The 22,603-nt window shown below is 37.7% G+C and overlaps 1 protein-coding gene across 1 annotated transcript in view; it reads left to right on the top strand.

The window, feature by feature from the left end:
- The window catches only part of LOC150095456 (uncharacterized), a 175,426-nt gene that overhangs the window by 38,860 nt on the left and 113,963 nt on the right, over nt 1–22,603 (top strand). The window contains exon 4 of the mRNA XM_090410112.1: nt 8,856–8,987. Within this exon, the coding sequence (XP_090266238.1) occupies nt 8,856–8,987 (132 nt within the window). The remainder of the gene's footprint in view (nt 1–8,855; nt 8,988–22,603) is intronic.

Genomic DNA, 22,603 nt, shown 5'->3' with positions numbered 1-22,603 from the left:
GTGTGCACCAGGCTTTTTCGGTTTCAAGAACATAAATGCTTGAAACACGTTCAATCTTATCTTTCTTGCCCTTAGTGATGATTAGAGGTGGGGCTTTCTTTCCATCAAGACGAATTGCCAAAATACAGGTGACACATGCACTTTCGTAACCAGTGGAGGGAATGTAAATTGACGAGGCACCCCTCTGATCAATTGTCGTTTGAGATCCTTGGCCCATAAACACTGCAGTTTAATCCATAGCAATCATGTTGGAGAGTTGGTATTTAGAAAAGGCGATGCTATCAACAAAACACTTGAATGCAAATGCACGTTTAATAACTTTAGTATCTTCCAGCTTGAACAGTGTTGTCGATCCAGTGTTATGATGCTTTGAATTCTTCTGGGGATATTTCTAACTGTGATGCTATTGCAAGGGCAAATACTTGAATATCAGCCCTGTGCACAACCAAAGCCTTTGCTCTCCTGTCAGCAATCCATTCACAGATGATGTCTTCCAGCTCATAAAATAATGGTTGCCGACCTGATTCACACTTGCGCTTCTTAGCATTTCTCTCGTCCACCTGGTGACTGACGTTATCATATTCTGCTCGCCATTTTCGGACCATTCGGAGATCCAACTTCTCTTTGCAGAAAGCCGTAAGATTCTTACCCCGGGAGTCCTCCACAATTCCTTTCTTGTATTCGACGGAATACGTCTTTTTTTTTGCACTCATCTTGTCTGGGGTTAAAATATTATTCCCTTTAAATCTACCATTAAATCAAGTGTTAATTGAAGACTTACTTCAATTAACACTTGATGTTAATTGAGTTTGTGTATATATGACTGACAGAAGTCATATATACACAAACTAACAATGAAGCATACCTTGAGTAACCTTAATTCAATATGAATTTACATTATCTTATTTCATTCAAACACAGACACTCTTGATGTACAATCTTGTTCGGAATTATCACATACATAAGTACAGTACTTTACAATTCTCAGCACTGCCTCTTACATGAATTTTTGTTCACAAGGTGTTCTCTTTTTGTCCTTTCCTTCTGCTGGCTCCTTCTTGATTTCCCGCCAAATTTGGCCTTTGCCCCCAACTTCTCGCTTTTTCTATGCCTTTTAGGACCCTTGCGAATGCGACACTCCTCTTTCATTTACTGACAACAGACCTCACGTGGCGTTGGACCCAGGTAGAAGAATTTGAAAACTAAGACTCACGGCGCTTCTCTTTCCATTACCGACAACGGATCTCACGTGGGGGCTGACCCAGGTAAGAGAAAGTGAAAACCCTAAGAGAAAGTCCTCGCGTTATGTAGATCTGGATCTCCGTTGTACGGATGCGCGAGTCTTTCGAAACTTCCATATATGGTCACGTATTGATAACTCACCATGATGACGTGACGTCATACTTCGCGCATCTTTTAAAATTGTCATATATGGCAATTCTTAGAATTCTTCACTATTCTTAGACTTACTAATTAGACATCAGTTAACAGCGTTACATATAATGTCATGCGCCACATTATTTTAATAAAGGCTTATGATTAATTTATTCCAAAATTACAAAATTATTATCTGCATTTAGAAAAATTCACATTTTTCTAAATGCAGCTCCTTAGAAAAGCATGTAAAAATGAACATGGTAAGTTACATAGTGACATATCATGAGAGATTTTACATAATGGAAATTTCCTTTCCTTAAACGAATAGAAGCGAAATGCTATTGCATACCTTAGGTAAATATATGAATGAAATCAACGGTTTTGTTTGACAGCGTACACTGATGCTCACGTAACTGCAAAACAATCATTGACAGCCCAAGTCTAACTTTGAATGACTTAATTTAGATCATCTTCTGTGCTAATTGCGGTCGTGCCCTCTGGTCCCTTGTAAAAGCTGTGGAGTGCACTTTCTGCCCATGTACCACCGATTCAAAAAAAAAAAAGTGATAAACGCCCGTAATCAAACTATTGCCATATTGTTCTCACGTCAGTGTTGTCTAAGGTGATGAAGATGATCCTCAACGGTCAACTTCTTCAATACTTGGAAAACCTTCAATTAATCTGTGACCAGCATCAATATATTCCTCGCAGATCTTGAGGCCATCAACTATCTCTGAATATGTGCCAAGGGAAGGTATGGTGAAACTTGTAGGGTTGAATTTGACATTTCCAAGGTGTTTGATACAGTTTAGCACTCAGGGCTACTCGGCATGCATTCCACGCTTTGTAACTAGGCTGCCAGTTTTCTCTTGGATAGTTGTCCGTGTATCATGGTGGAGAGTATTCTCTCTTCAGATTTTACTGTTAATGCAGGCATCCCTCAGAGTTCTGTTATTTCACATCCTCTTCTTCATGTACGTAAACGACCTCCTTTATGCAATATTGCCTCAAACTATGTCCACACTTTTGCTGATAATAGCATTCTCTGTTCCTCCAACTCCTACAATCAGTACTCTAAATGTTTTAGCAACTTGCTCACATTCTATAGTAATGTTGCCATTGAACTAGACAAGGGGAATGGATCCACTATGATAATTCTTAGATTTTTCTAAGGCTTTTGACAGAATACAGCATGGTAGACTATTGCATAAACTGGATAATATGGGATTGGGTTATAGAATATTAGCATAGATAATAGGATGGTTGACTGACAGATATCAAAAACTGGTATACGGGGGATGTGAGTCTGCAAGATTTAAGGTTTACGATTTAATAATGAAGTAAATTATTATAAAAATAACCAAGATCTAGTTAGTAAGATACGGGAGGAGCACGGGGCAACTCCGAGGTTTACCAGCGCTACCCATCTCTTTACATGGCGTATGGAGTGCAGATAGTTATAAGGATTTAAAACAGCTTGGGCTTACGCAGAAGGATATAAAAGTTCTTTTCTTGAGGGGCCCTACAGGGTACACTGGTGGCATGGCGTTGCCACCAGAGAATGACTACAATGATAACTAGAACAGGCATAGGGTAAAACACTTGTAAAGGCCTATATCAAGTCTGGACCAAATGTCTGGACGTGATGTAGTACTGCCCATAACCAGTACAAAGATTAATAATAATAATAAAGTGGTGTACCACAAGGATCAGTGCTTGGTCCACTGTTATTCAATCTGTACATTAATAATATTGGGAGGGATTTGACAAGCAACATACAGCTATTTGCTGATGGTGCAAAGATAGGTAGGGTAATCAGGAATGCTGCTGATATGCAGTACTTATAGAATGATTTGAATAAGCTGGAATTGTGGGCATGGGAAAATGGGTGTCAGTTCAGTGTCAGAAAATGTAAAGTCATTCACTTTGGCATGATTAGATATCCAATGTCGTATTATATTGGTGGGATTATGCTTGAAGAAACTGATGAGGATAGGGAACTTGGAGTGTTAGTAGATAGGAAGTTGAAGTTCGGGAGCAATGTGACAAAGATTGCAAATACAAAAGATAATTACTTTGCTGAAACAGACGTTCACATGTAAAGATAAGGATGCCATTTTGCCTCTTTACAAGGCCTTGATAAGATACTCATCACTTGGACTATTGTGTGCAGGTCTGACCTCCTCATCTAAGTCGTGAATCTGATATAGTGGAGAGATAGTGCAAAAAACATTGTACAAAATGTTATCAGGATTGTGAAATACTGATTATGAAGATAGATTGAGAATTTGTAGACTGAAGACACTAGCAAACAGGATAAAGAGTGGTGATATGATTGAGACCTACAAACTTCTGAAAGGATCATACAAGTTTTCAATTGATGGAATTTTTCAATTTATGAAGGGAAAGGATATGAGGACATCCTTGGAAGCTAAAGAATGAATGCCGCTAAAAAGGGGTGAGGGTTAGATTTTTCTCTCATAGGGTGGTGTGTGATTGGAATGGATCATTGTAAATATGATATGTGAAAAAAGATGTAAAACACATTGTTAAAATCATTACCTTCTTCTTCTTCTTCTACAGCTTGTCCCACCTAAGTAGGGTCGCTATTTGTGGTGAATCTTCTCCACATCCTCAAGTCCTCCTCGACCAGCTCCCTCCATCTCTTGTTTGTCCTCCTGCTCTTCCTCCTCCTCTACACACATCCATCTGCATGACCTTTCTTCCCACATATTCGTCCTCCCTCGTCATCACATGACCAAACCATCTCAACCTTGCCTCTTGCATCTTCGCTCCTAAGTTCGTAACTTTCACCGTTCTCCATAAGGATGAGACTCTGCCAGAGGTTTTGCTAGGGAGAGACAGTCAGTCTGGTTTATATTTGGGCAATATTTCACTTTCTTTGAACAGTCATTCAAAACAACACTGATATACAGACAGGTAGTATATTCTGTTGAAAAAAAAACACTGCAGGAACATCAGTTTTACATCGTCCATAAAAAATCTGGTCTGACGCAAGATGGAGTGGACATAAACCACATTGTCCTCAAGTCCAGAACCTGTCTGTCGCATTGGTGTCAGACAGGTTTTTGAAGTATTGTCACTGCCCAAACTTAAAATGGATGGCTGTCTCTCCATGGTAGAAGTTTGGGGGAGTGTTGTCCTGATTGATGGCAATCAGTAACCCCAATTTTCTTTTCTTTTCTTTTATTATGTTTAAAAAAATTTTTAATTATGTATCATGCTTTATCATCTGTCCTATGTTGCTTCTCGACTATTCGAATTGCTTGTTCACTGATGCTGGTGAAAGCTTGTTTAATTAATGGCTTTTTTTATTAACCTTCATTATCACCAGAGCTTTTTTTTTAAACTTGTCTGCTTGGATTTCAAATACGAGTGTATACAGAATATTTATTAATTACATTTCAAAATTACAAATTTACAAAAATGCTCTTAAAAGCAATTTGCATTTATTTCTAGTAATTTTCCTGTTTATCTTTGTTTTTATCACTGTTATTGCTAAAAGGGAACTTCTCTGTAATAAAGTTTTCATTGCTATTTGACTATTTTGCTATTTAAACTTTGATTTAGTCTCTCTAATTCTTCATCAGCCACTTGATTGCATCCACCATTTTGCATGTTTCACATGTAATTTTTCTAAAACCCTGTTGGGTTATGGAGAATTATTGTTATTACACAGATATCTTTATGGAGACGAAAGGCTTATCACCATTGTGGGAGACCCACATTAACCATTATTCACACAGTATTTATCATTCCTTAAACTCATTCATTGGAGCACTCACAACCACCGCTGATAATCTTTTCCATTCATCCACCACCCTCCAAGCAAATAATTTAGTCCACACATCCTTACTAATTACTCTTGCACGTCTTCCTTTGGTGACCACTAGCTCTCTTCCTACTCATCATGTATCAACAAAAAAAGTCTCTTTTGTATCATTATTATAGAACCCCTTTAGTAACTTAAAAGTTTCTATCATGTCCCTTTCTGCCTGTCAACTAAACTTTACAATCCACACACCTTCGTTCTACCTTTATAAGGAGCATTCCCATCGTGATCACTCATCTCTGAATCTTCCACCACCATCTCCTATTCACCAAATTTGTGTACAGTAGTCAAGATGCAGCAATATCATAGTCATATAAAGAGGGATTATAACCTCCTCTCTTTCTATTTGTCTGTGTTTTCATCATCCAAGTAATTCTTTGGGCTATTTTGCCAACTGTTGCAGTAAGCTCTCTGAACTTGAAATCTCTGTCCACTATCACCCCAAATCCAATTCCCAGCCTCATTAGTTTCCTCAGCAGTCCAATACCATCAATATAATACACAGTATGTATCCTTTACATTTCAAAATGTTACAACGTTACACTTGGGAACATTAAATGGATAACCATTATCCTTTGTCCACATTGCTAATTTATTCAAATCATCCTGCAGATCTCTACATTGCCTTTATTAACTGTTGCCTTCCAATTTATGCAAGTTTCTCATGTGATATTCTGTCAGATGCCTTTATAAGGTCTAGCAGGTGGAATAGCTATTTCGCTTATTTTATAAGGCCGGATCTACCTTTTGCAAAGTCATGTTGCCTACCATAGAGTATTATATTAATATCTACCTATTCCTGAATTATACTTTTAACCAACTTTTCTCCGCGCGGTTAGCTGAGTGGCTATGCGCTTCGCAACTATATGCCTGGGAAAGGAGTGTCCTGGGTTCGATTCTTGTCGCCGACATGAGGAGCTTAAGGATTTTTCTCAAACATAGCCAAGTTAGCCGATCTTGGGTGCGGACGGCAGGGTTTTTCTCCCCAGTTTATCTGGGGGTTTTTCCTCCCGCAAGCAAGCAAACCGGCCCCGTGAACACACACACACCGGATTACAGTCAGGAATACTTAAGTCCCAGCTTTAGGCCTGATTCGTCAGCAATGCCGGTCTTGGGCCCGGATAAAATTTGGGGGATTGAGATGGTGCCGTGCTTCCCCGTAAAAGGGGCCTCACGGCCGTTATATCATCATACGCTATAAATAAAATAACTGTTCCCCCCCCCCCACACACACACAGACATTTCTCAGACGATCCTTTCTGGTCACACCGCACATCCATCTAAGCATTCTCATCTCCACCACCTCCATCTTGCTGATGTCATTTTTCCTCAGGGCCACAGTTTCCATAGCATACGTCATAGCTGGTCTCACTATTGTCCTATAGATTTTGGCTTTTAGATTGATCGGCACTCTCTTATCGCATAGCACTCCAGCCATCTCTCTCTCTCCAGTTCCTCCATCCTGCTTGTATCCTGCATCCCACTTCCTTCTCAGCCTTTCCATCCTCTTCCACTATTGAACCTAAGTATCTCAAGTCCCTAACCTTCCTGATGACATTTCCTTCCAGCTCCATGTCTCTCTCCTGGCTGCTATCCACTTTGCAACACATATACTCTGTCTTACTTCTGTTGAGTCTGACACCTCTCTCTTCCAGTACTTTCCTCCATCTTTCCAGTTTAGCTGCCATTTCTTTTGATTCTGCTCACAGCAAAATGTCTTTCGCATACAACATCGTCCAAGGCGGGTCTTCTCTCACCTCCTCCGTCACCACCTCCATCACAGTATTAAACGGTTTAATGCTGACCCTTGATGCAGGTCAACTGTCACTTGAAAACTTTCTATCTTTCACGCAGGTCCGAACTCTTGTTTTCACATTTCTGTACATCTCATGCACCAACCTGACATATTTCTCCGGTACCTGCTTCTCCGTCAGCCACCTCCAGACTTCTTTACTTGGCACTCTATCTTACGCTTTTTCCAGATGTAGCTCCTGTTGTTTCTCTCGAAACTTTTCCATCATCTGCCGTAACCCAAAAATGGCATGTCTTTGATCGACCAGGCATGAAGCCAAATTCGTCTTTTGCAATTTCCACCTCCTTCCTCAATCTTCCATCAAGAATCCTTTCTAGGATTTTCATTGTGTGGGACATCAACTTTATTCCTCTTTAATTCTTACAGTCCTGTGCCCCTTTACCCTTGTAGATGTGGACAAGAGTACTTTTCCTCCACTCCTCGGGTATATTTTCCTGTTGGCAAACTTTTATGAACAGGTTCCACAGTAGGTTACTTTCCGCTTCTCCCAGTGCCTTCCATGTCTCAACTGTGATCCTATCAGGGCCCACCGATTTTCCATTCTTCATCCTCTTTATGGCTTCCTTCACTTCCACTCTACTGATGTTTTGCACCATCCCCTCATAAGGCTGTCCATCTTCTCTCTGAGTCTCGCATTTTCCTCATTCAAAAACAGTTCAAAGTGTATTCTCCATCTGTTTCTTATATCCACATCCCTGCTTAATACTCTTCCTCCAGTCTTTGATTTGCCTCACATGTAAGATATCCTTTGATGCCTTATTTCTACAACTTGCCAATCGATACATTTTTCTCTGTCATTCCTTTGTTTCTAATTGGTCATAAAGATCTTGATATTCCATGGCCTTCGCCTGTGCAACAATTCTTTTGGCTTCTCGCTTTCTCTCTCTGTACTCCTCTCTGTCCTCTTCCACCCTTGACTCGTCCCACTTCTGCTTTGCCTTCCTCTTAGCCATCGCTGCTTCTTGTACATTATTATTCCACCACCAACCCTCCTTAATTAATTTACATTAATTAATTAATTAAATTATATTAATAAATACAAAAAGAATAAATATCTTTCATTCAACCCTACGCTCCTTATGTTTGTCTTTACCCTTTCCTTCCCTTCCCCTAAAACTATGGTTTACCAAAGATGATACCAGATACAGTCACTTCCCTCACTTCACCTCGAAGAATATACGTTCCTCCCTTGATGGTACATGTATTAACACCAATACAGGGTACTACTTGCGAGGTAAAATACAGTTCCATAACAGTAAATTATACTTACCAATAGATTATATCCTTGTTTAATCTTCTTACCTAAGTGTAAGGAAATAAAGTTTGCGCAGGAACCATCTTCACAACTAGCCTACTGGTATAGAGAGGCTGTTGACTTCAGAATTCGAAAATAATGTCCATTATACCGAAGCTATACTAATTGGTGATGTTGAAACAAATGCATTAAGTTTCAGATACCGGAAAAAATACACGCAAAATTCTGCAGTGTTTCATAGTAAATAATAATGATAATAATATAGTTCACTTCACTTCTTCATAGCAAGATCTATCGATGATGAACTTTAGTTATTCAGTCAGTTTCATACACACTAAAACATTACTATTGAATTTGGTTAGTTCTGTATAACTTAGCCTAAAATATAATTCATATTTCATAGCAAACTTTCATAACGAGTAATAATTTTCTGTCGCAAAATGAGTTTAATAGTGATGTACCAGTGATGCCCCTTTTTAACAGAACGGTTATATTAGCACTTGTCAAATTGTTCACAACGTATGATCATTCCTGCTTAAATATTTTTATTTGTTTAGGCAACATGTAGTATTCAGCAGAAGTTCAGAACGCCAGCACAGCAGGGCGCGCAAATACCACAGTCTGGACTCAGCGGTCAGCGTCGATATCGAAACAAGTTGTGGTTTCTCAGACAGCACACCTTCTCCAAGGTAAGAAGCAAATGCAGTTTTATTTTGATACACATACTGGCCACTCAATTAGAGTTTTATGCTGATATACGTAAGTATCACTTACGCAGTATATATGCAAACTACTTAGTCATGTGTTCTAGGCAACTATTTAAGAATGCTGCTGGTCAGTAATCATCAACAGATTGATTGATTCTGCTTTTGACTTTTGACGAGGACAGACGTATTATTTTATTTTAGGCTGAGCCTGATTAGATTGCATACAAGGTTTTTCAGGAATCTCATATTGCACTGGCGCGGACACAGTTTGATTCTTAGTGTCTTCTCATCTGCATGAAACATGCAAGAGGTCTAATGGCAGGCCCCACCCGCTTTGAGGACCAGTGGATTTAAGGTATTATAGGGAGGTAGGCTTTCAATCTGTGGCCAAGTGAGATACTGACACTCCTTTCTCCATTTAAGGGGAAAAAGAGTGTCAGTATGACAAGGAGTATCGACACTCGTTTATCAGTATCGATTTAGTAGTCAAATGGCCTACTAAATATTGCTAGTAGACCACCTTTGGTCTACAGGATTTTTTTCTGGCAGGACTCTAGCCCTGCGGGATTATATATACTGCTCTCAAACAATTACAGCCGGCAGGAGATCCCCGCTCCGATATGGAAAACATCAAGGAGCAGATCCGGATCCTTAATAAGGAGTAGTCCCTAGAGGTACTGAAGCTCATAATGGAGAAGCTTGAATCTGACTGGCCGTGTTTTATAAAGCAGTACATTCAAACTAATGACCAGGATGGAGAGGAGGAGGAGATATCACAATGAGATTTCATTACTGTTCTGTCACCAAAATCCCCCTGTCGGGACAACTCACAGGGGGAGCATTCTAACAAAAGACGTAGAACTACAGAGTACCAGATGGATGAAGATTCACCAACACCAGATGTCCCGAAGAACATTGAAGAGGTTCCACCTGTTATATTAAGGGATAAGAACAAATGGACCACTGTCTCATCAACCCTTAGGGAACATAAAATCTCATACTCCTCGGCTAAAAACCAAGATGAACGAGTCAAAATCCAGCCAGCCTCAGTCACTGACTACAGACAGTTGACAAGGCTAATGGATAACAAGGGTCGTCCTTATCACACATTTGCTTTACCCAGTGAAAAGAATCTCAAGGTGGTACTTCATGGGGTAACCAAAGGTGTCACCTCTGAAGAAATCACTGCTGACCTTATGAGTCAGGGCCTTATCCCAGTCAAAGTGAGCAGGATGCTCAGGTCAGATAAACTGCCAATGCCACTGATGCTAGTAGAGATTGACAAGACACAGAAAAAGATATATGAACTGACCGCTATCTGTGGCCTCAGAATTTCTACTGAGCCGCTAAGGAAAAAGTTGTCAGCTGGGCAGTGCCATAGGTGCCAAAGATTTGGCCATGCCTAAAAACTTTGCAAGGCAAATTTCAGGTATTTAAAATGCGGCGAAGGCCACTAGACCATCATGTGCACCAAGCCAAGATCTACACCAGCTAAATGCGCCAACTGTCGAGGACCTCACCCTGCCAACTGCACGGGGTGCATTACACACGCAAAGAACCATGGGCTGCAAAAACTGCCCTTCCAACATCCTACACCAACGCTCAAGGTAACCGTGCAGGTCTCACCCCAGTCCAAATAATCTCTAGTCCTACAACTCAGGAAAGAAAACAAGCTGCAGCAAATGACCAAAACTTATGCCGAGGCCGTACGAACTAAGGCTGTTCCATCCCATGAAAAAATAAGCTCTAATCTAACATCAGTATTAACTGCCTCACTAGCTACCATGTTACAAGAATTCAGCACGACAAATCCTTCGCTATCCTCCACGACAAGATTCCTACAAGGCACTCACTCAATTTTGACAGCCCTCAATAATGAATAAAAGAAAATTCCTGTCCGACCCTCTCATGATCACTGCATCGAACGCAAATGGACTGAGTAACAAAATTCTGGAATTGCAAGAGTTCACTCACAGACACAATCCTGATATTATTATTATTGTTCCGGGAAACTCCAAGGAGTCGACAGACTCATCGAAGGAGGCCCTAGCATCATGTCAAGAACAACTATTCAACATTCACACAGTATCTATCATACCTTGCCTTGAACTCATTCACGGTCGTAGCACCCACAACAGACTCTGGAAGCTTATTCCACTCATTTACCACTCTCCAAGTAAAGAACCTAGCTCTAATACCCTTGTCAACCACGCTCTTGCCCAGCTTCCATGCATGGCCCCTAGTCCTCCCACCACCAGTCATATTTTCAAAAATATCTTCTGGATCAATCTTATAAAAACCCTTCAGTAATTTGAATGTCTCAATCATATCACCCCTCCTTTGCCTATCGTCCAATTTCTGCAACCCACAAATCTTCAACCTATTCTCATAAGGTTCATTCCACAGACCTGCTGTCATCTTGGTCACTCGTCTCTGGACCCTCTCCACTTCCTCCCCATCACGAAGAAACCCTGGTGCCCATAACTGGGCACAGAAGTCCAGATGGGGTCTTATCAAGGCTCGATACAGAGGAACAACAACTTGTTCGTCTCTGCATGTTAAAGTATTTTTCAGAAGCCAAGTGATTTGGTGAGCTGTTTTAGTTACTTTTGCAATGTGTCCCCTAAACTTCAACTCCCTATCCACCAACACTCCCAGATCCCTGGCCTCATCAATCTCCTGGAGTATGGTTCCACCAATGCGATATACTGCTGCTATTCTTTTCACCCCAAAGTGCATAACCTTACACTTTGCCACATTAAATTGACATCCATTTTTCCTAGCCCAGTCCTCCAAACTATCCAAATCATCCTGTAAAATTTTGACATCCTGTGCATTCACAATTGCTCTACCCAACTTTGCATCATCAGCAAACAAGTGAACACTTCCTCTCAGATCCTTTCCAATATCATTGAGGAACAAATTGAAAAGCAGTGGTCCAAGAACAGAGCCCTGTGGCACTCCAATAGTCACAAGACGTCGTTTAGACTCCACTCCTGAATAAACCACTCTTTGATATCTCTCCTTCAACCACCCTCCTATCCATCTCACCAACCCTATATCTATACCCATCAGCTCCAGTTTAGTGATTAGGATTCCATGTGGTATCCTATCAAAGGCCTTGGCAACGTCCAGTAGTATCACTGTAAACCCATTACCCCTATCCAGTTCAGCCGTCACTGTGTTATAAAACGTGAGCAAGTTATTGAGGCATGATCTACCCTTCACAAAACCATGTTGTCCCCCATACAATATCCCATTTTCATCTATCCAATCCTGTATTCTTTTCTTGACTAATTTCTCTAAGACCTTGACAATGATTCCTGATATGCTAATCGGTCGGTAATTTACAACAGCAGTCTTGGAACCACCTTTATGCAGTGGAACTATTTTCCCCTCTTTCCACCCACTCGGGACTAACCCAGACCCGAGACTCAAATTAAACAAAATGGTCAAGGGTACTGACAATTCTTTAGCTGCTTCTCGTACAACACGAGCTGGTATACCATCCAATCCCACAGATGTATTGACATTGAGGTTATGCAATAGACTACTCACCTCCACTTCATTAACCACAATTCCCGATAATCTACTGGTTTATTCGTTTCTGCAATGTCACCACCTGGATGATATACTCTTGCAAAGTGCTCACTCAGTAACTCAACTATCTCAACTGATTCAGTTACCTCCCTACCATCGTCATTCTTTAAAATCAATCTGCCATGTACATTTTTCCTTTTACTTGCTACATATCTAAAAAACTGTTTAGGATTCTCTTTAGCCTGCATGGCCAATGTTCTTTCGTAATCCTTTTTTGCTTTTCTTACCACACTCGTCACCCTTCTGGCCTGCGCTTTATACCGTTCATGTGCCTGCCGGTCACCCAATATAATATTAGTAAATGAAACACATCTCAGATCAGCTAATAACCCCAAATTACGAATTACATAATGTACAAAACAGACAGACTCACCAACAGTGGAGGAAGAACAGCCATATACATTAAAAACTACCTAAGCCACAGTGTCCTGACCAATCCACAAACCAAGAACCTAAGATAACAGGCGTTGAAGTTCATACTAACAATGCTGGGTATAAAAATCTATGCTGTATACAATCCACCCAGCATTCCATTATTGGTATCTGACTTAGATTCGATTCTCGGCGTCACAGACTCCATCATCATGGCTGGTGATTTTGATGCCAAGCATACAGCCTGGTACAGCTCCACAATCAATGACAAAGGGGGAACTCTAAACCATTACTCAACTCAAAATTCTATTATTATAGCCGAACCCACAAAGCTTACCCATCACAGCTCCTGGAAGATCAGATGTACTTCACATAGTCATCCTCAAAAACATCAGATACCAGTTGGAAACATTAAATGAACTTTCTTCTGACCACAACCCCATTCTGCTTAAACTCAGTACACAAGAGCAAATGTCTCCTCCTCTGCACTCTTTCATATTTTTGGACAAGCTCTCCAGAATTCTCCCAGACCACACTGGCCCAGTTCCTGTTATTCACAACAAAGAGGAGATAGACCTTTCTGTAAACAATCTAACCAGTCAAATAAAAAAAGCAATAAAGTTACTCTCCCAAATTAGAGTCTTTCACCCTAGTGGACGGATCCTCGAGGAAATCATGGATCTAATCAGATTGAAAAACAAAGAGAGGAAGAAGTACCATAACACAAGAGCCCCGCAAGATAAAACAGCTTTGAATAATCTAAATAGACAAGTCCGTGAAGCTCTCCAAAAACATCGAATCCAAGATTGGGAATCTAAGCTGACGAAGCTAAACCCAGAGGATAACTCCATTTGGAAATTCTGGAGAACCCTCCGCACTAAAAGACAACTTATACCCCCAATTAAGACCAAGCAGGGAATAGCCTATACTGACAAGGAAAAGGCAAAGTCGCTGGTAGAGAGTTTGAAAGCTCAATGTAACTCCTCTTATGAAAATTTGAACATCAATCTTATCTACAAGATTCATCGCTGAGTCAAGCAGGCCATAACACAACAAAAGGATGACCCACAACCTATCACACCCACTTCTCCTGCAGAAGTTATAAATATCATGACCCATTTGAAACAACAATAAGGATCCAGGTCCAGATGGAATCACAAACAAAATAATCAACTACTCCCGAGAAAAGCCATTGTGCATCTAGTCAATATAATCAATGCCATCCTCGGAGAAGTATTTTCCTTTAACATGGAAGATGGCAGATATCACGCCAGTCAAAAAGATTGGAAAGCACTCCCAGTTCCCGAAAAGCTACAGAACTATCAGTCTTCTGTGCAACCTTGGAAAGGTTGCGGAAAAGTCATGCTTACAAGGCTTCAATCAGCAACGGATAAATTAGATATAATTCCTAATGAGCAGTTCGGATTCAGAAAAAAAAACTTAGCACCATACAATAGATACACCGACTGGTCGACTTCATCACCAAAGGCTTCAACTGAAACCTCCACACAGCTGCCGTCTTTATAGATGCTGCAAAGGCTTTTGATAAGCTGTGGCATCAGGGTCTTCTCTACAAGCGCTCATCATATTCAATATACCCACTAATCTAGTAAAAATAATCCACACATACCTCAAAGACAGATTCATGCAAGTCAAAATAAATGAAACTGTATCAACCAGATGCAAGATCCTGACAGGTGTGCCACAGGGCTCACTCCTGGCCCGCCTTCTATTTTCTATCTACATAGCTGATATCCCTCAAAACCCAAGTTCAACAATCACTGCGTTATATGCAGATGATACTGCATTATTAGCAAGATCTCTCAGCCCCAAACTAGCCATTAGAAGACTCCAAATAATACAAATACATTTCTCTAATGTATTCATACATTAGAGAAATGGTTGATGGACTGGAGGATCCAAGCAAACCCACAGAAGAGTTCAGCCATACTGTTCACTAGAAAGAAGTTTCATACCAAGGAACACACATCTGCTAGGAGTTAAGATTCCATGGCAGAGCGAAGTCAAATATCTCTGCGTGATGCTCGACAAAAACTACAATTCACCAGTCATATAAAACACATAAGCTCGAAGACATCCAAAGTAATCCCACATCTCTACCCCATGATCAACAGAAGAAGCAAACTGGATACTTGGAACAAACTATTCATATACAGGATGGTAATACTCCCAGTCATCTCTTACGCATCTTCTGCATAGAGCCGTACCTCGAATACAAATATTCAAAAGCTGGAAAGAATACAGAATAAATGCCTGAGAATGAGTTTGGATTTCCCATGGTTCATCAGAAACTCCCAGATTAACAGAGAAGTCAACATTCCCTACATCACATCCCTCCTCCATGACCCAGCAGAAAAGTTCTTCACCAAGACAAACAATCATCCGAACCCGCTGATCAAGCAAGCTTCAGACTACAGTGAAGCAGAATTCTGCAGATACAACAGACCCAGTCAATTCTATGCTCAGCTGAACACAGGTAATCTCACTGCCCTTTCAGGACGAGCTTAAAGCTCATTAATTCTCCATTCAAAGAACTTCCGTTTCAGACAAAGGGGAATATGAAAAGCATTTATGCTTCACCCATCAAATCAGTATCGTTCTGCATTCTGCATAATCATCAACAGTATTGCTCACCATGGGAAAAACAAAAGATCGTTCGGAGTTCCATAAAGGGCTTATTGAAGATGCGAGTTTGACTGGAGCCATGATTTTGAAAATAGTAGATCTGACTGGTTTTTCCACAGGTGAAATATCCCGGGTGTTTAATCACGGGGAACATAATCCACATTGCTTGCCTAAGAGTCGTAACTATGGTCCTAAGACAGTCTGTTAGGAAAGAAATCCCTGTCGTCTGTGAAGGCTTGTACAGACAAACGGAACTTCTTATGTGAAGCAATCGACCGAAGCATTTAATGAAGGCTGTTCCTGACCCATATCTCACTGAACTATGTGCAGGGAATTGAAGAGGATCGGTATTGGCACTCGCTAAAAGGAAATCCAACACGGTATTAAATAAGTTTCTAACTCAGTGGCAGGTATGTGTAGTACACGTATAATATCTCTATAGAATATTTTGTTTTCACCAAATATCTACGAAAGATGACACAAAGCAACATTGGATATGAACATAGGCATGCATCTCTTATTATTATAATTATCACGTATTATTTGTTGTCCCAGTTTCACTGGTCTTTCAATCTTAAAATTGATCTCTCTCTCTCTCCCTCTTTCTTTCTCTTCTTTCCGTATTTATGCTCCTTTTGATAGTCAATATCTTCCATCCTATATAAATGTTCTTTCTATTTCTTTTTATATTACTTAATATTTTTTGTTTCTAACTCTCTTCGAATGTCTTCGCTTTTGTATTATTTAATTTTGGCCATCCTTTTATGTTTTTAACAAATCTCATGTCCGCTCTCTGTATTTTATTTTGATCTTCCTCTTTTAATACTCGATGTTTCTGAACCGCATAACAGAGTGGGAGTTGGGAGTAGAAGTGGTATTTACTTTATAAATTTTAGGTTATGCTTTTCTCTTTTAATATTATTAATAATTTTTAAAACTTTATAATAATAATAATATTTTTTACAGTAACAAGCTTTAATAATAAAGCTTGTCATACAGATTATTTACATATATATACAATCAGACATGTTTTCTCTACAGTACAAGTATTCAGTACAAAATACAGAGTACCTAATTATTTATAAATATTATTCTACCTTTTTTTTATAAATAACTAAATATTTATCCATCTTATTTACATACGGATTGGCATGAATGTGCATGCACTTCACTACACAACGCAGTAATACAACTCACAGTTCAACAGTAATAATTACAATGGAATGATTTTTTATTTATATACATAACTTTTCTGCATTTTGTCTTTTGTGTTTTTCTTTCAATGTATAATTTGTATAGATTCTATATTTAATACAGATATTTTACTACTCTACAAAAATTCAGTATGCAAGTTACTGAGCACATTCTTTTTGGTATACTTGTTTGTTTTGGTGGTGGGGAATTTTTGCTTTCTTCCTCGAAGCAGAAGCTTCGAGGAAGAAAGATATTAATAAATTTATATTAATATTAATTTAAATTAATATTAATATTAATATATTAATATTATTATTAATATTAATATTAATAATTAATATTATATATATATATATATATATATATATATATATATATATTTATTTATTTATTTATTTATTTATTTATTTATAAAGAGATTTAATGACTAAAACTGAGAAGCACAGGAAAATTGCAGTACATAATTGACATGAAAAAAAGTTAATTTCCTCTCACATGTCTTTAGACAAAATGGATATTCTGATAAAAATATTAAAAATTTTATTCTAAATCCTCCTAGCCACCGCACTGAAGAAATAACCAACTTTAAGGGTAACATCTCCATCCCATACATCAGTTCAGTTTCCAAAAAATTAGCTACAGTTCATAAGAAGTACAACATCAGGACCTTATTCACTACACTTTTCCGCTCGCTAGTAAGCCATCCAAAGCCTCATCATCATAATCTGAAATATCCTGGCGTATATAAGATATGGTGTGATTGTAATATCCCTTATTTTGGTCAAACAAATATATCTATTGAATTATTATGGAGGAACACGAGAGAGACATCTCTTACAAAAGAACACATACCAGTGCCTTGTCTAGTCATGTTCTTTTCTCGAACAATCCTGATGATGAACACTAGGGTCATTCAATGTGCTGGGATAGATCCGAAAACATCTTTCGTTGCCATGATGAGTTTGAAAGAAAAATTATGGAGTCCAGAGAAATCATCCTTAATCGTGAACATTTAAATAACACTTTGAGCTACAGCATCCCTGATAGCCACTCTGCTGTTGTTCAGTACTGGCGTTCACGAGAATCTGCAAGCACTCAACAAACAATGCTACGTTTGAAAGAACAACTTAAATGTAAACAACGTTTTATCGTGTCAATTATGTACTGCAATTTTCCTGTGCTTCTCAGTTTTAAACTTCAGTGTTTTTATTGCTGTTTCCTATTTTTAGAAGACACCTGAAGAAGGCTGTTAAAAGCAGAAACTAGTAGTGTTTTATATCATTAAAGCCTTACAATTATTCTCGGTTTTAGTCATTAAATCTCTTTATAAAAATGTATCAAAACAACCAAGTCAATGTTCCTGAAAAAAAAAAAATATATATATATATATATATATATATATATATATATATGAAAAGTGTTTTACCTTGGGGATAATATATATTAAGGATACCAAGTAATTTTATAAACTTTGTTTTTTTTTTAGTAAAAAGATCCTGATGTTGTACTTCTTATGAACTGTAGCTAATTTTTTGGAAACTGAACTGATGTATGGGATGGAGATGTTACCCTTAAAGTTGGTTATTTCTTCAGTGCGGTGGCTAGGAGGATTTAGAATAATTTTTTTTAGTAAAAAAAAAAACAAGTTTATAAAATTACTTGGTATCTTTAATATACTGTATATATATATATATGTGTGTGTGTGTGTGTGTGTGTGTGTGTGTATTATATAAATGATTTTTTTCTTTTTAACGTGTAGAGGCGAGTACACGCGCAAATGGTTTACCACTTCATGAACTCAGTTTAACTTTTTCGAACGGCAAGGCGAGGTTGGATTTGGATATCGCGTATTTGTGTCTTTGTAATGGTCTGAGAGGAATTCGTTATTGGTTTATGTGCAGGTGTAATTTCCTTCTAATTTTTAGTCTCCCTGTAATATTTATATAACGCCTGTTTCAGCTCTCTGTAGGTACTCAGGTTTCTGTCATCGAACGGCAGTTTGTTTATCATGTTAGGTATGTAGTAACTTTGAGTGGCTTTTCCGAATTGGTTATTATACTTATATGTTATATAGTTTGTTGACTATGGTCTTGTTATCTGATATGTTGTTCTGGTAACTCTTTGTTGGACTGAAATAATGTTTTATCATGAACGTGTAGTGGCATAAATGTTTCATCGTAGATATTCTGCATTCTGTTCTTGCTGCCCCGTAAGTAGAAGGGTAGCCACTTCTGACAAGATCAAGATCAAGATAAGATAAGGAATCGTGACGTGATTGGTTGTTGAGATGATGACGTCATTGTGTGTGTGACGTCATGTGTTTGGAATGTTAGGAATTTTTCTGGGGACCATCTGTGCATGTGACGTCACATTGTTTGTTTTGTATGCATATGGAATTATGGGTGATGCTTAGAGATAAGATTCGTGTCGTGATTGGTGGGACACTTTGAACAAGATCAAGATCAAGATAAGATAAGGGATCGTATCGTGAATGTTTCTTATTATCAGATGTATGTCATTTGTTAGTTGTAAATAAGTGACGTAATTTGCTAGTTGCAAATAAGTGAATAAGTCGCAAATATTAAAAGGGAGATATATTAGGGGATAAGGATTCGTGCCATGATTGGTGGGACACTTCTGATAAGATCAAGATTAAGATAAGATAAGGAATCGTGGCGTGTTGGGTGTTGTTTTCAGATGAAGATAAGTGAAGAAATTTGTTACTTGTAAATAAGTGACATAATTGTTCTTTGTAAATAAGTGACGTTATTGTTTTGAATGGCAAAGGAAGATATTAGTGGATAAGGATTCATATCGTGATTGGTGGGATGCTATGAACAAAATAGGGATAGGGTGAATGGGGGGAAGTGACATCAGTGTCTTCGATGTGTATTGTTATGAGTTGTAGATAAGTAAATGGTTTGCGTATGGCATTATGGATAATGGATAATGATAAGATAAATTCTGGAATGTTTAAAATTTCACTGGCCCCCTCACTTCTGTCATGGGCATCACGTGGTGTGTTGGGTTCGCGTATAGCATTGTGGGTTATTTTTAGAGATAAGAATTCATGATGTTATGTGTTTGGAAATTTCTGGGGGATATCACATGCTGTTTTGGTTTGCCTATGGAATTGTGGGTGGTTTTTGAGATAAGATATCTTGGAATTTTTCTGGGGTGACACACATCCATCATTGTTGCCATGTTTTGTCTTTGGTTGTCTAGATGGCTGTATTAATTTTCCAATACATTTTGGGGTATTTCTTTCCTGTTAAAGGATGGGAATTCTTAGAGTAGACTCGTTATCGGCAGTGATTAGACTTTTCTGAATAATTTAATCATATGCTGGTGTCCCTCAAACACACACACACACATTAGACATGAAAAGTCGCTAATGTATCCATGTCGATACTTTAATATGTACCCTATGATTATTCTTATGAAACAAAAAAAAACTATTCAGTATTAGAATTACGCTTACCAAAACATTCGAGCAGCGATTATTGAAATTACAATTATCAATTGTTATGTTTAAGTTAAAAAAAATATTAACATACATTTCTTTCCAGAATGGTAACATCTTGGTACTATCTAGGTTTTCTGAATATATTCCAAATTGTTGATTTTTAACATATATTCACAGCACAGAACACAAACACAAGTCTGAAAATGCAGTTGGCTTTTTCATTATAGGTTACTGGGACTAACATATATTCACAGCACCAAAACACATAAAACATAGAAGTTGAAAGATATTTCTGTAAATAACCAGAAAATATAGTTGACACATCGTTTAGATTACCACCTGTTTGGTTCTGTTGTTTTTCTTGGAGATGACTCATTAATTTCCGGTCATAGTTTTCGGTTCTCTTTTCAGACTATGGAACTATCGTTACTCGTTTCATATGCAACTAATCACATCCTGTATTAGATAACGTTCAGTAAGTATAATTTCCCACGTTTTTTTTTTTCCCGCACTTCTGGAGTTCCTCTGATTACCGACATCATGGAAGAAAAGTAAACTCAGTGCTTGCCTTTCTGTTAATCTCATTTGTTTCCGGTATCAGTATGTAGTTTAGTCTGTTTGTATTAATCACATTCTGTAATATATGAGTTGTGGTATTGTTCAAAAGGTATCATTTTCCCACGGTTGGATGTTTATTTCAAATGAATATTATCTCTGTAATATATATACTTTGTTAATTTCTATGTTACCTTTTATTTGACTGTAATATTATAAACAAATTGTATTTACAGAATCTAACATACAGAAATTAAATAAAGTGAAAAAGACAGTATTTGTTTTTCGTAATCTTCTGATTTCACATTTGCACTGATGTTCATAGTGTATGATTTCCCACTGGTGCTTACGTATAATTCACGTGATTTTTCTCTATGTGATATTCCAAAACAAGTTGAACTATGGTTTTTACATAGTTCAGTTATGTAAAACTCATTTCTGTTAGTCCCAATTGACTGTTGTCCTCTCAGCCCGACGTTTATATCACAGTGGGGATATTTATATATTTTAACACAATTATTATATTAAATATTCTTTCCAATACAAATAAATAATTATTTATTCTTATTTCAAATGAAAACTAGCTCAGAAAGAAAGAAAGAAAGAAAAAAAATGTTTACCCTCAAATAAATATTTATGATCACAGCAAACAAGAATTTCATCAGCTTTTTCAAAGTTTTGAAAATCATTCAAATATTGTTTTCATCATTTGGTAGCATTTAAATGAAGAACAGGTTTGGCTATTAAGTTCATTGATGTTTTTTTTTAATTTTCTCTTCCAATGATGAGTATTATTTGATGTATGCATGTTGATTCACTTGATTTTATCTTCACACTATGATACCTTTTTTTCTACACCAATCTTTTTAAGAGTTTTAGTAACATGTTAGTTTAAAATATCTAATGTCTTTGTAAAATAACCAAATTCTAACAGTATTGTGACTTTTCTGGTGAAATCTTCTCCACTAAAATTCTGGCTATTAATTTAATACCCGATTATTCCATTTGCTTCAAGAGTTGATAGTTTCTTGAAATATTTGATGACTTTCATGAACAAATGAGACTTTCAATTCACTGAGTCAAAAAAAAGTCTCCAGTTAGTTTGTGGCATGAAATTTCACAAGGAAAAAATATGTTATGGTCTTACTTAAATTTGTATAACACATCAATGACACCCAATTTGTTCATTTAAATTTACACATTTTATTTGTGTGAAATATTATTTACAAATTGTATTTACTGAATCTAACATACAGAAAATAAATAAAGTGAAAAATACAATCTATTTTTTTGTTCCTTAATCTTCTTATTCTTAAATTTGCACTGTTGTTCAACGGTTCTTCCCAATCTTGTGGAATTGCCATCATGTGGTTTTTGACAATGTGACTCTCATCTGAAAGTTAATTTTGATTTGGTGATTGTTGTATAAAATTTTTGAAATTTTATACATTTTAAAAATGAGATTGTATAAAATCCTTAATCAGGAATGAATAATTTTAGGATATGTGTCATCACAGTCATGTGAATGCTAATCACTTAGTCATATGTAAGTGTTTGAGAAATCTCGAACCATGGGAAAATGATACCTTTTGAACAATACCACAACTCATATATTACAGGATGTGATTAATGCACACAAACTAAACTACAGACTAATACCAGAAATAAATGAGATTAACAGAAAGGCAAGTACTGAGTTTACTTTTCTTCCATGATGTCGGTAATCAGAGGAACTCCAGAAGCATGGGAAAAAAAACGTGGGAAA

This window comes from Typopeltis vanoorti, chromosome 20, assembly GCF_054136105.1.
Source record: "Typopeltis vanoorti isolate ZY-2024b chromosome 20, IOZ_Tvanoo_1.0, whole genome shotgun sequence".
NCBI lineage: Eukaryota > Metazoa > Arthropoda > Arachnida > Uropygi > Thelyphonidae > Typopeltis > Typopeltis vanoorti.
Note: the sequence above shows the minus strand (reverse complement) of the source record. Positions and strands in the feature narration are given on the sequence as shown.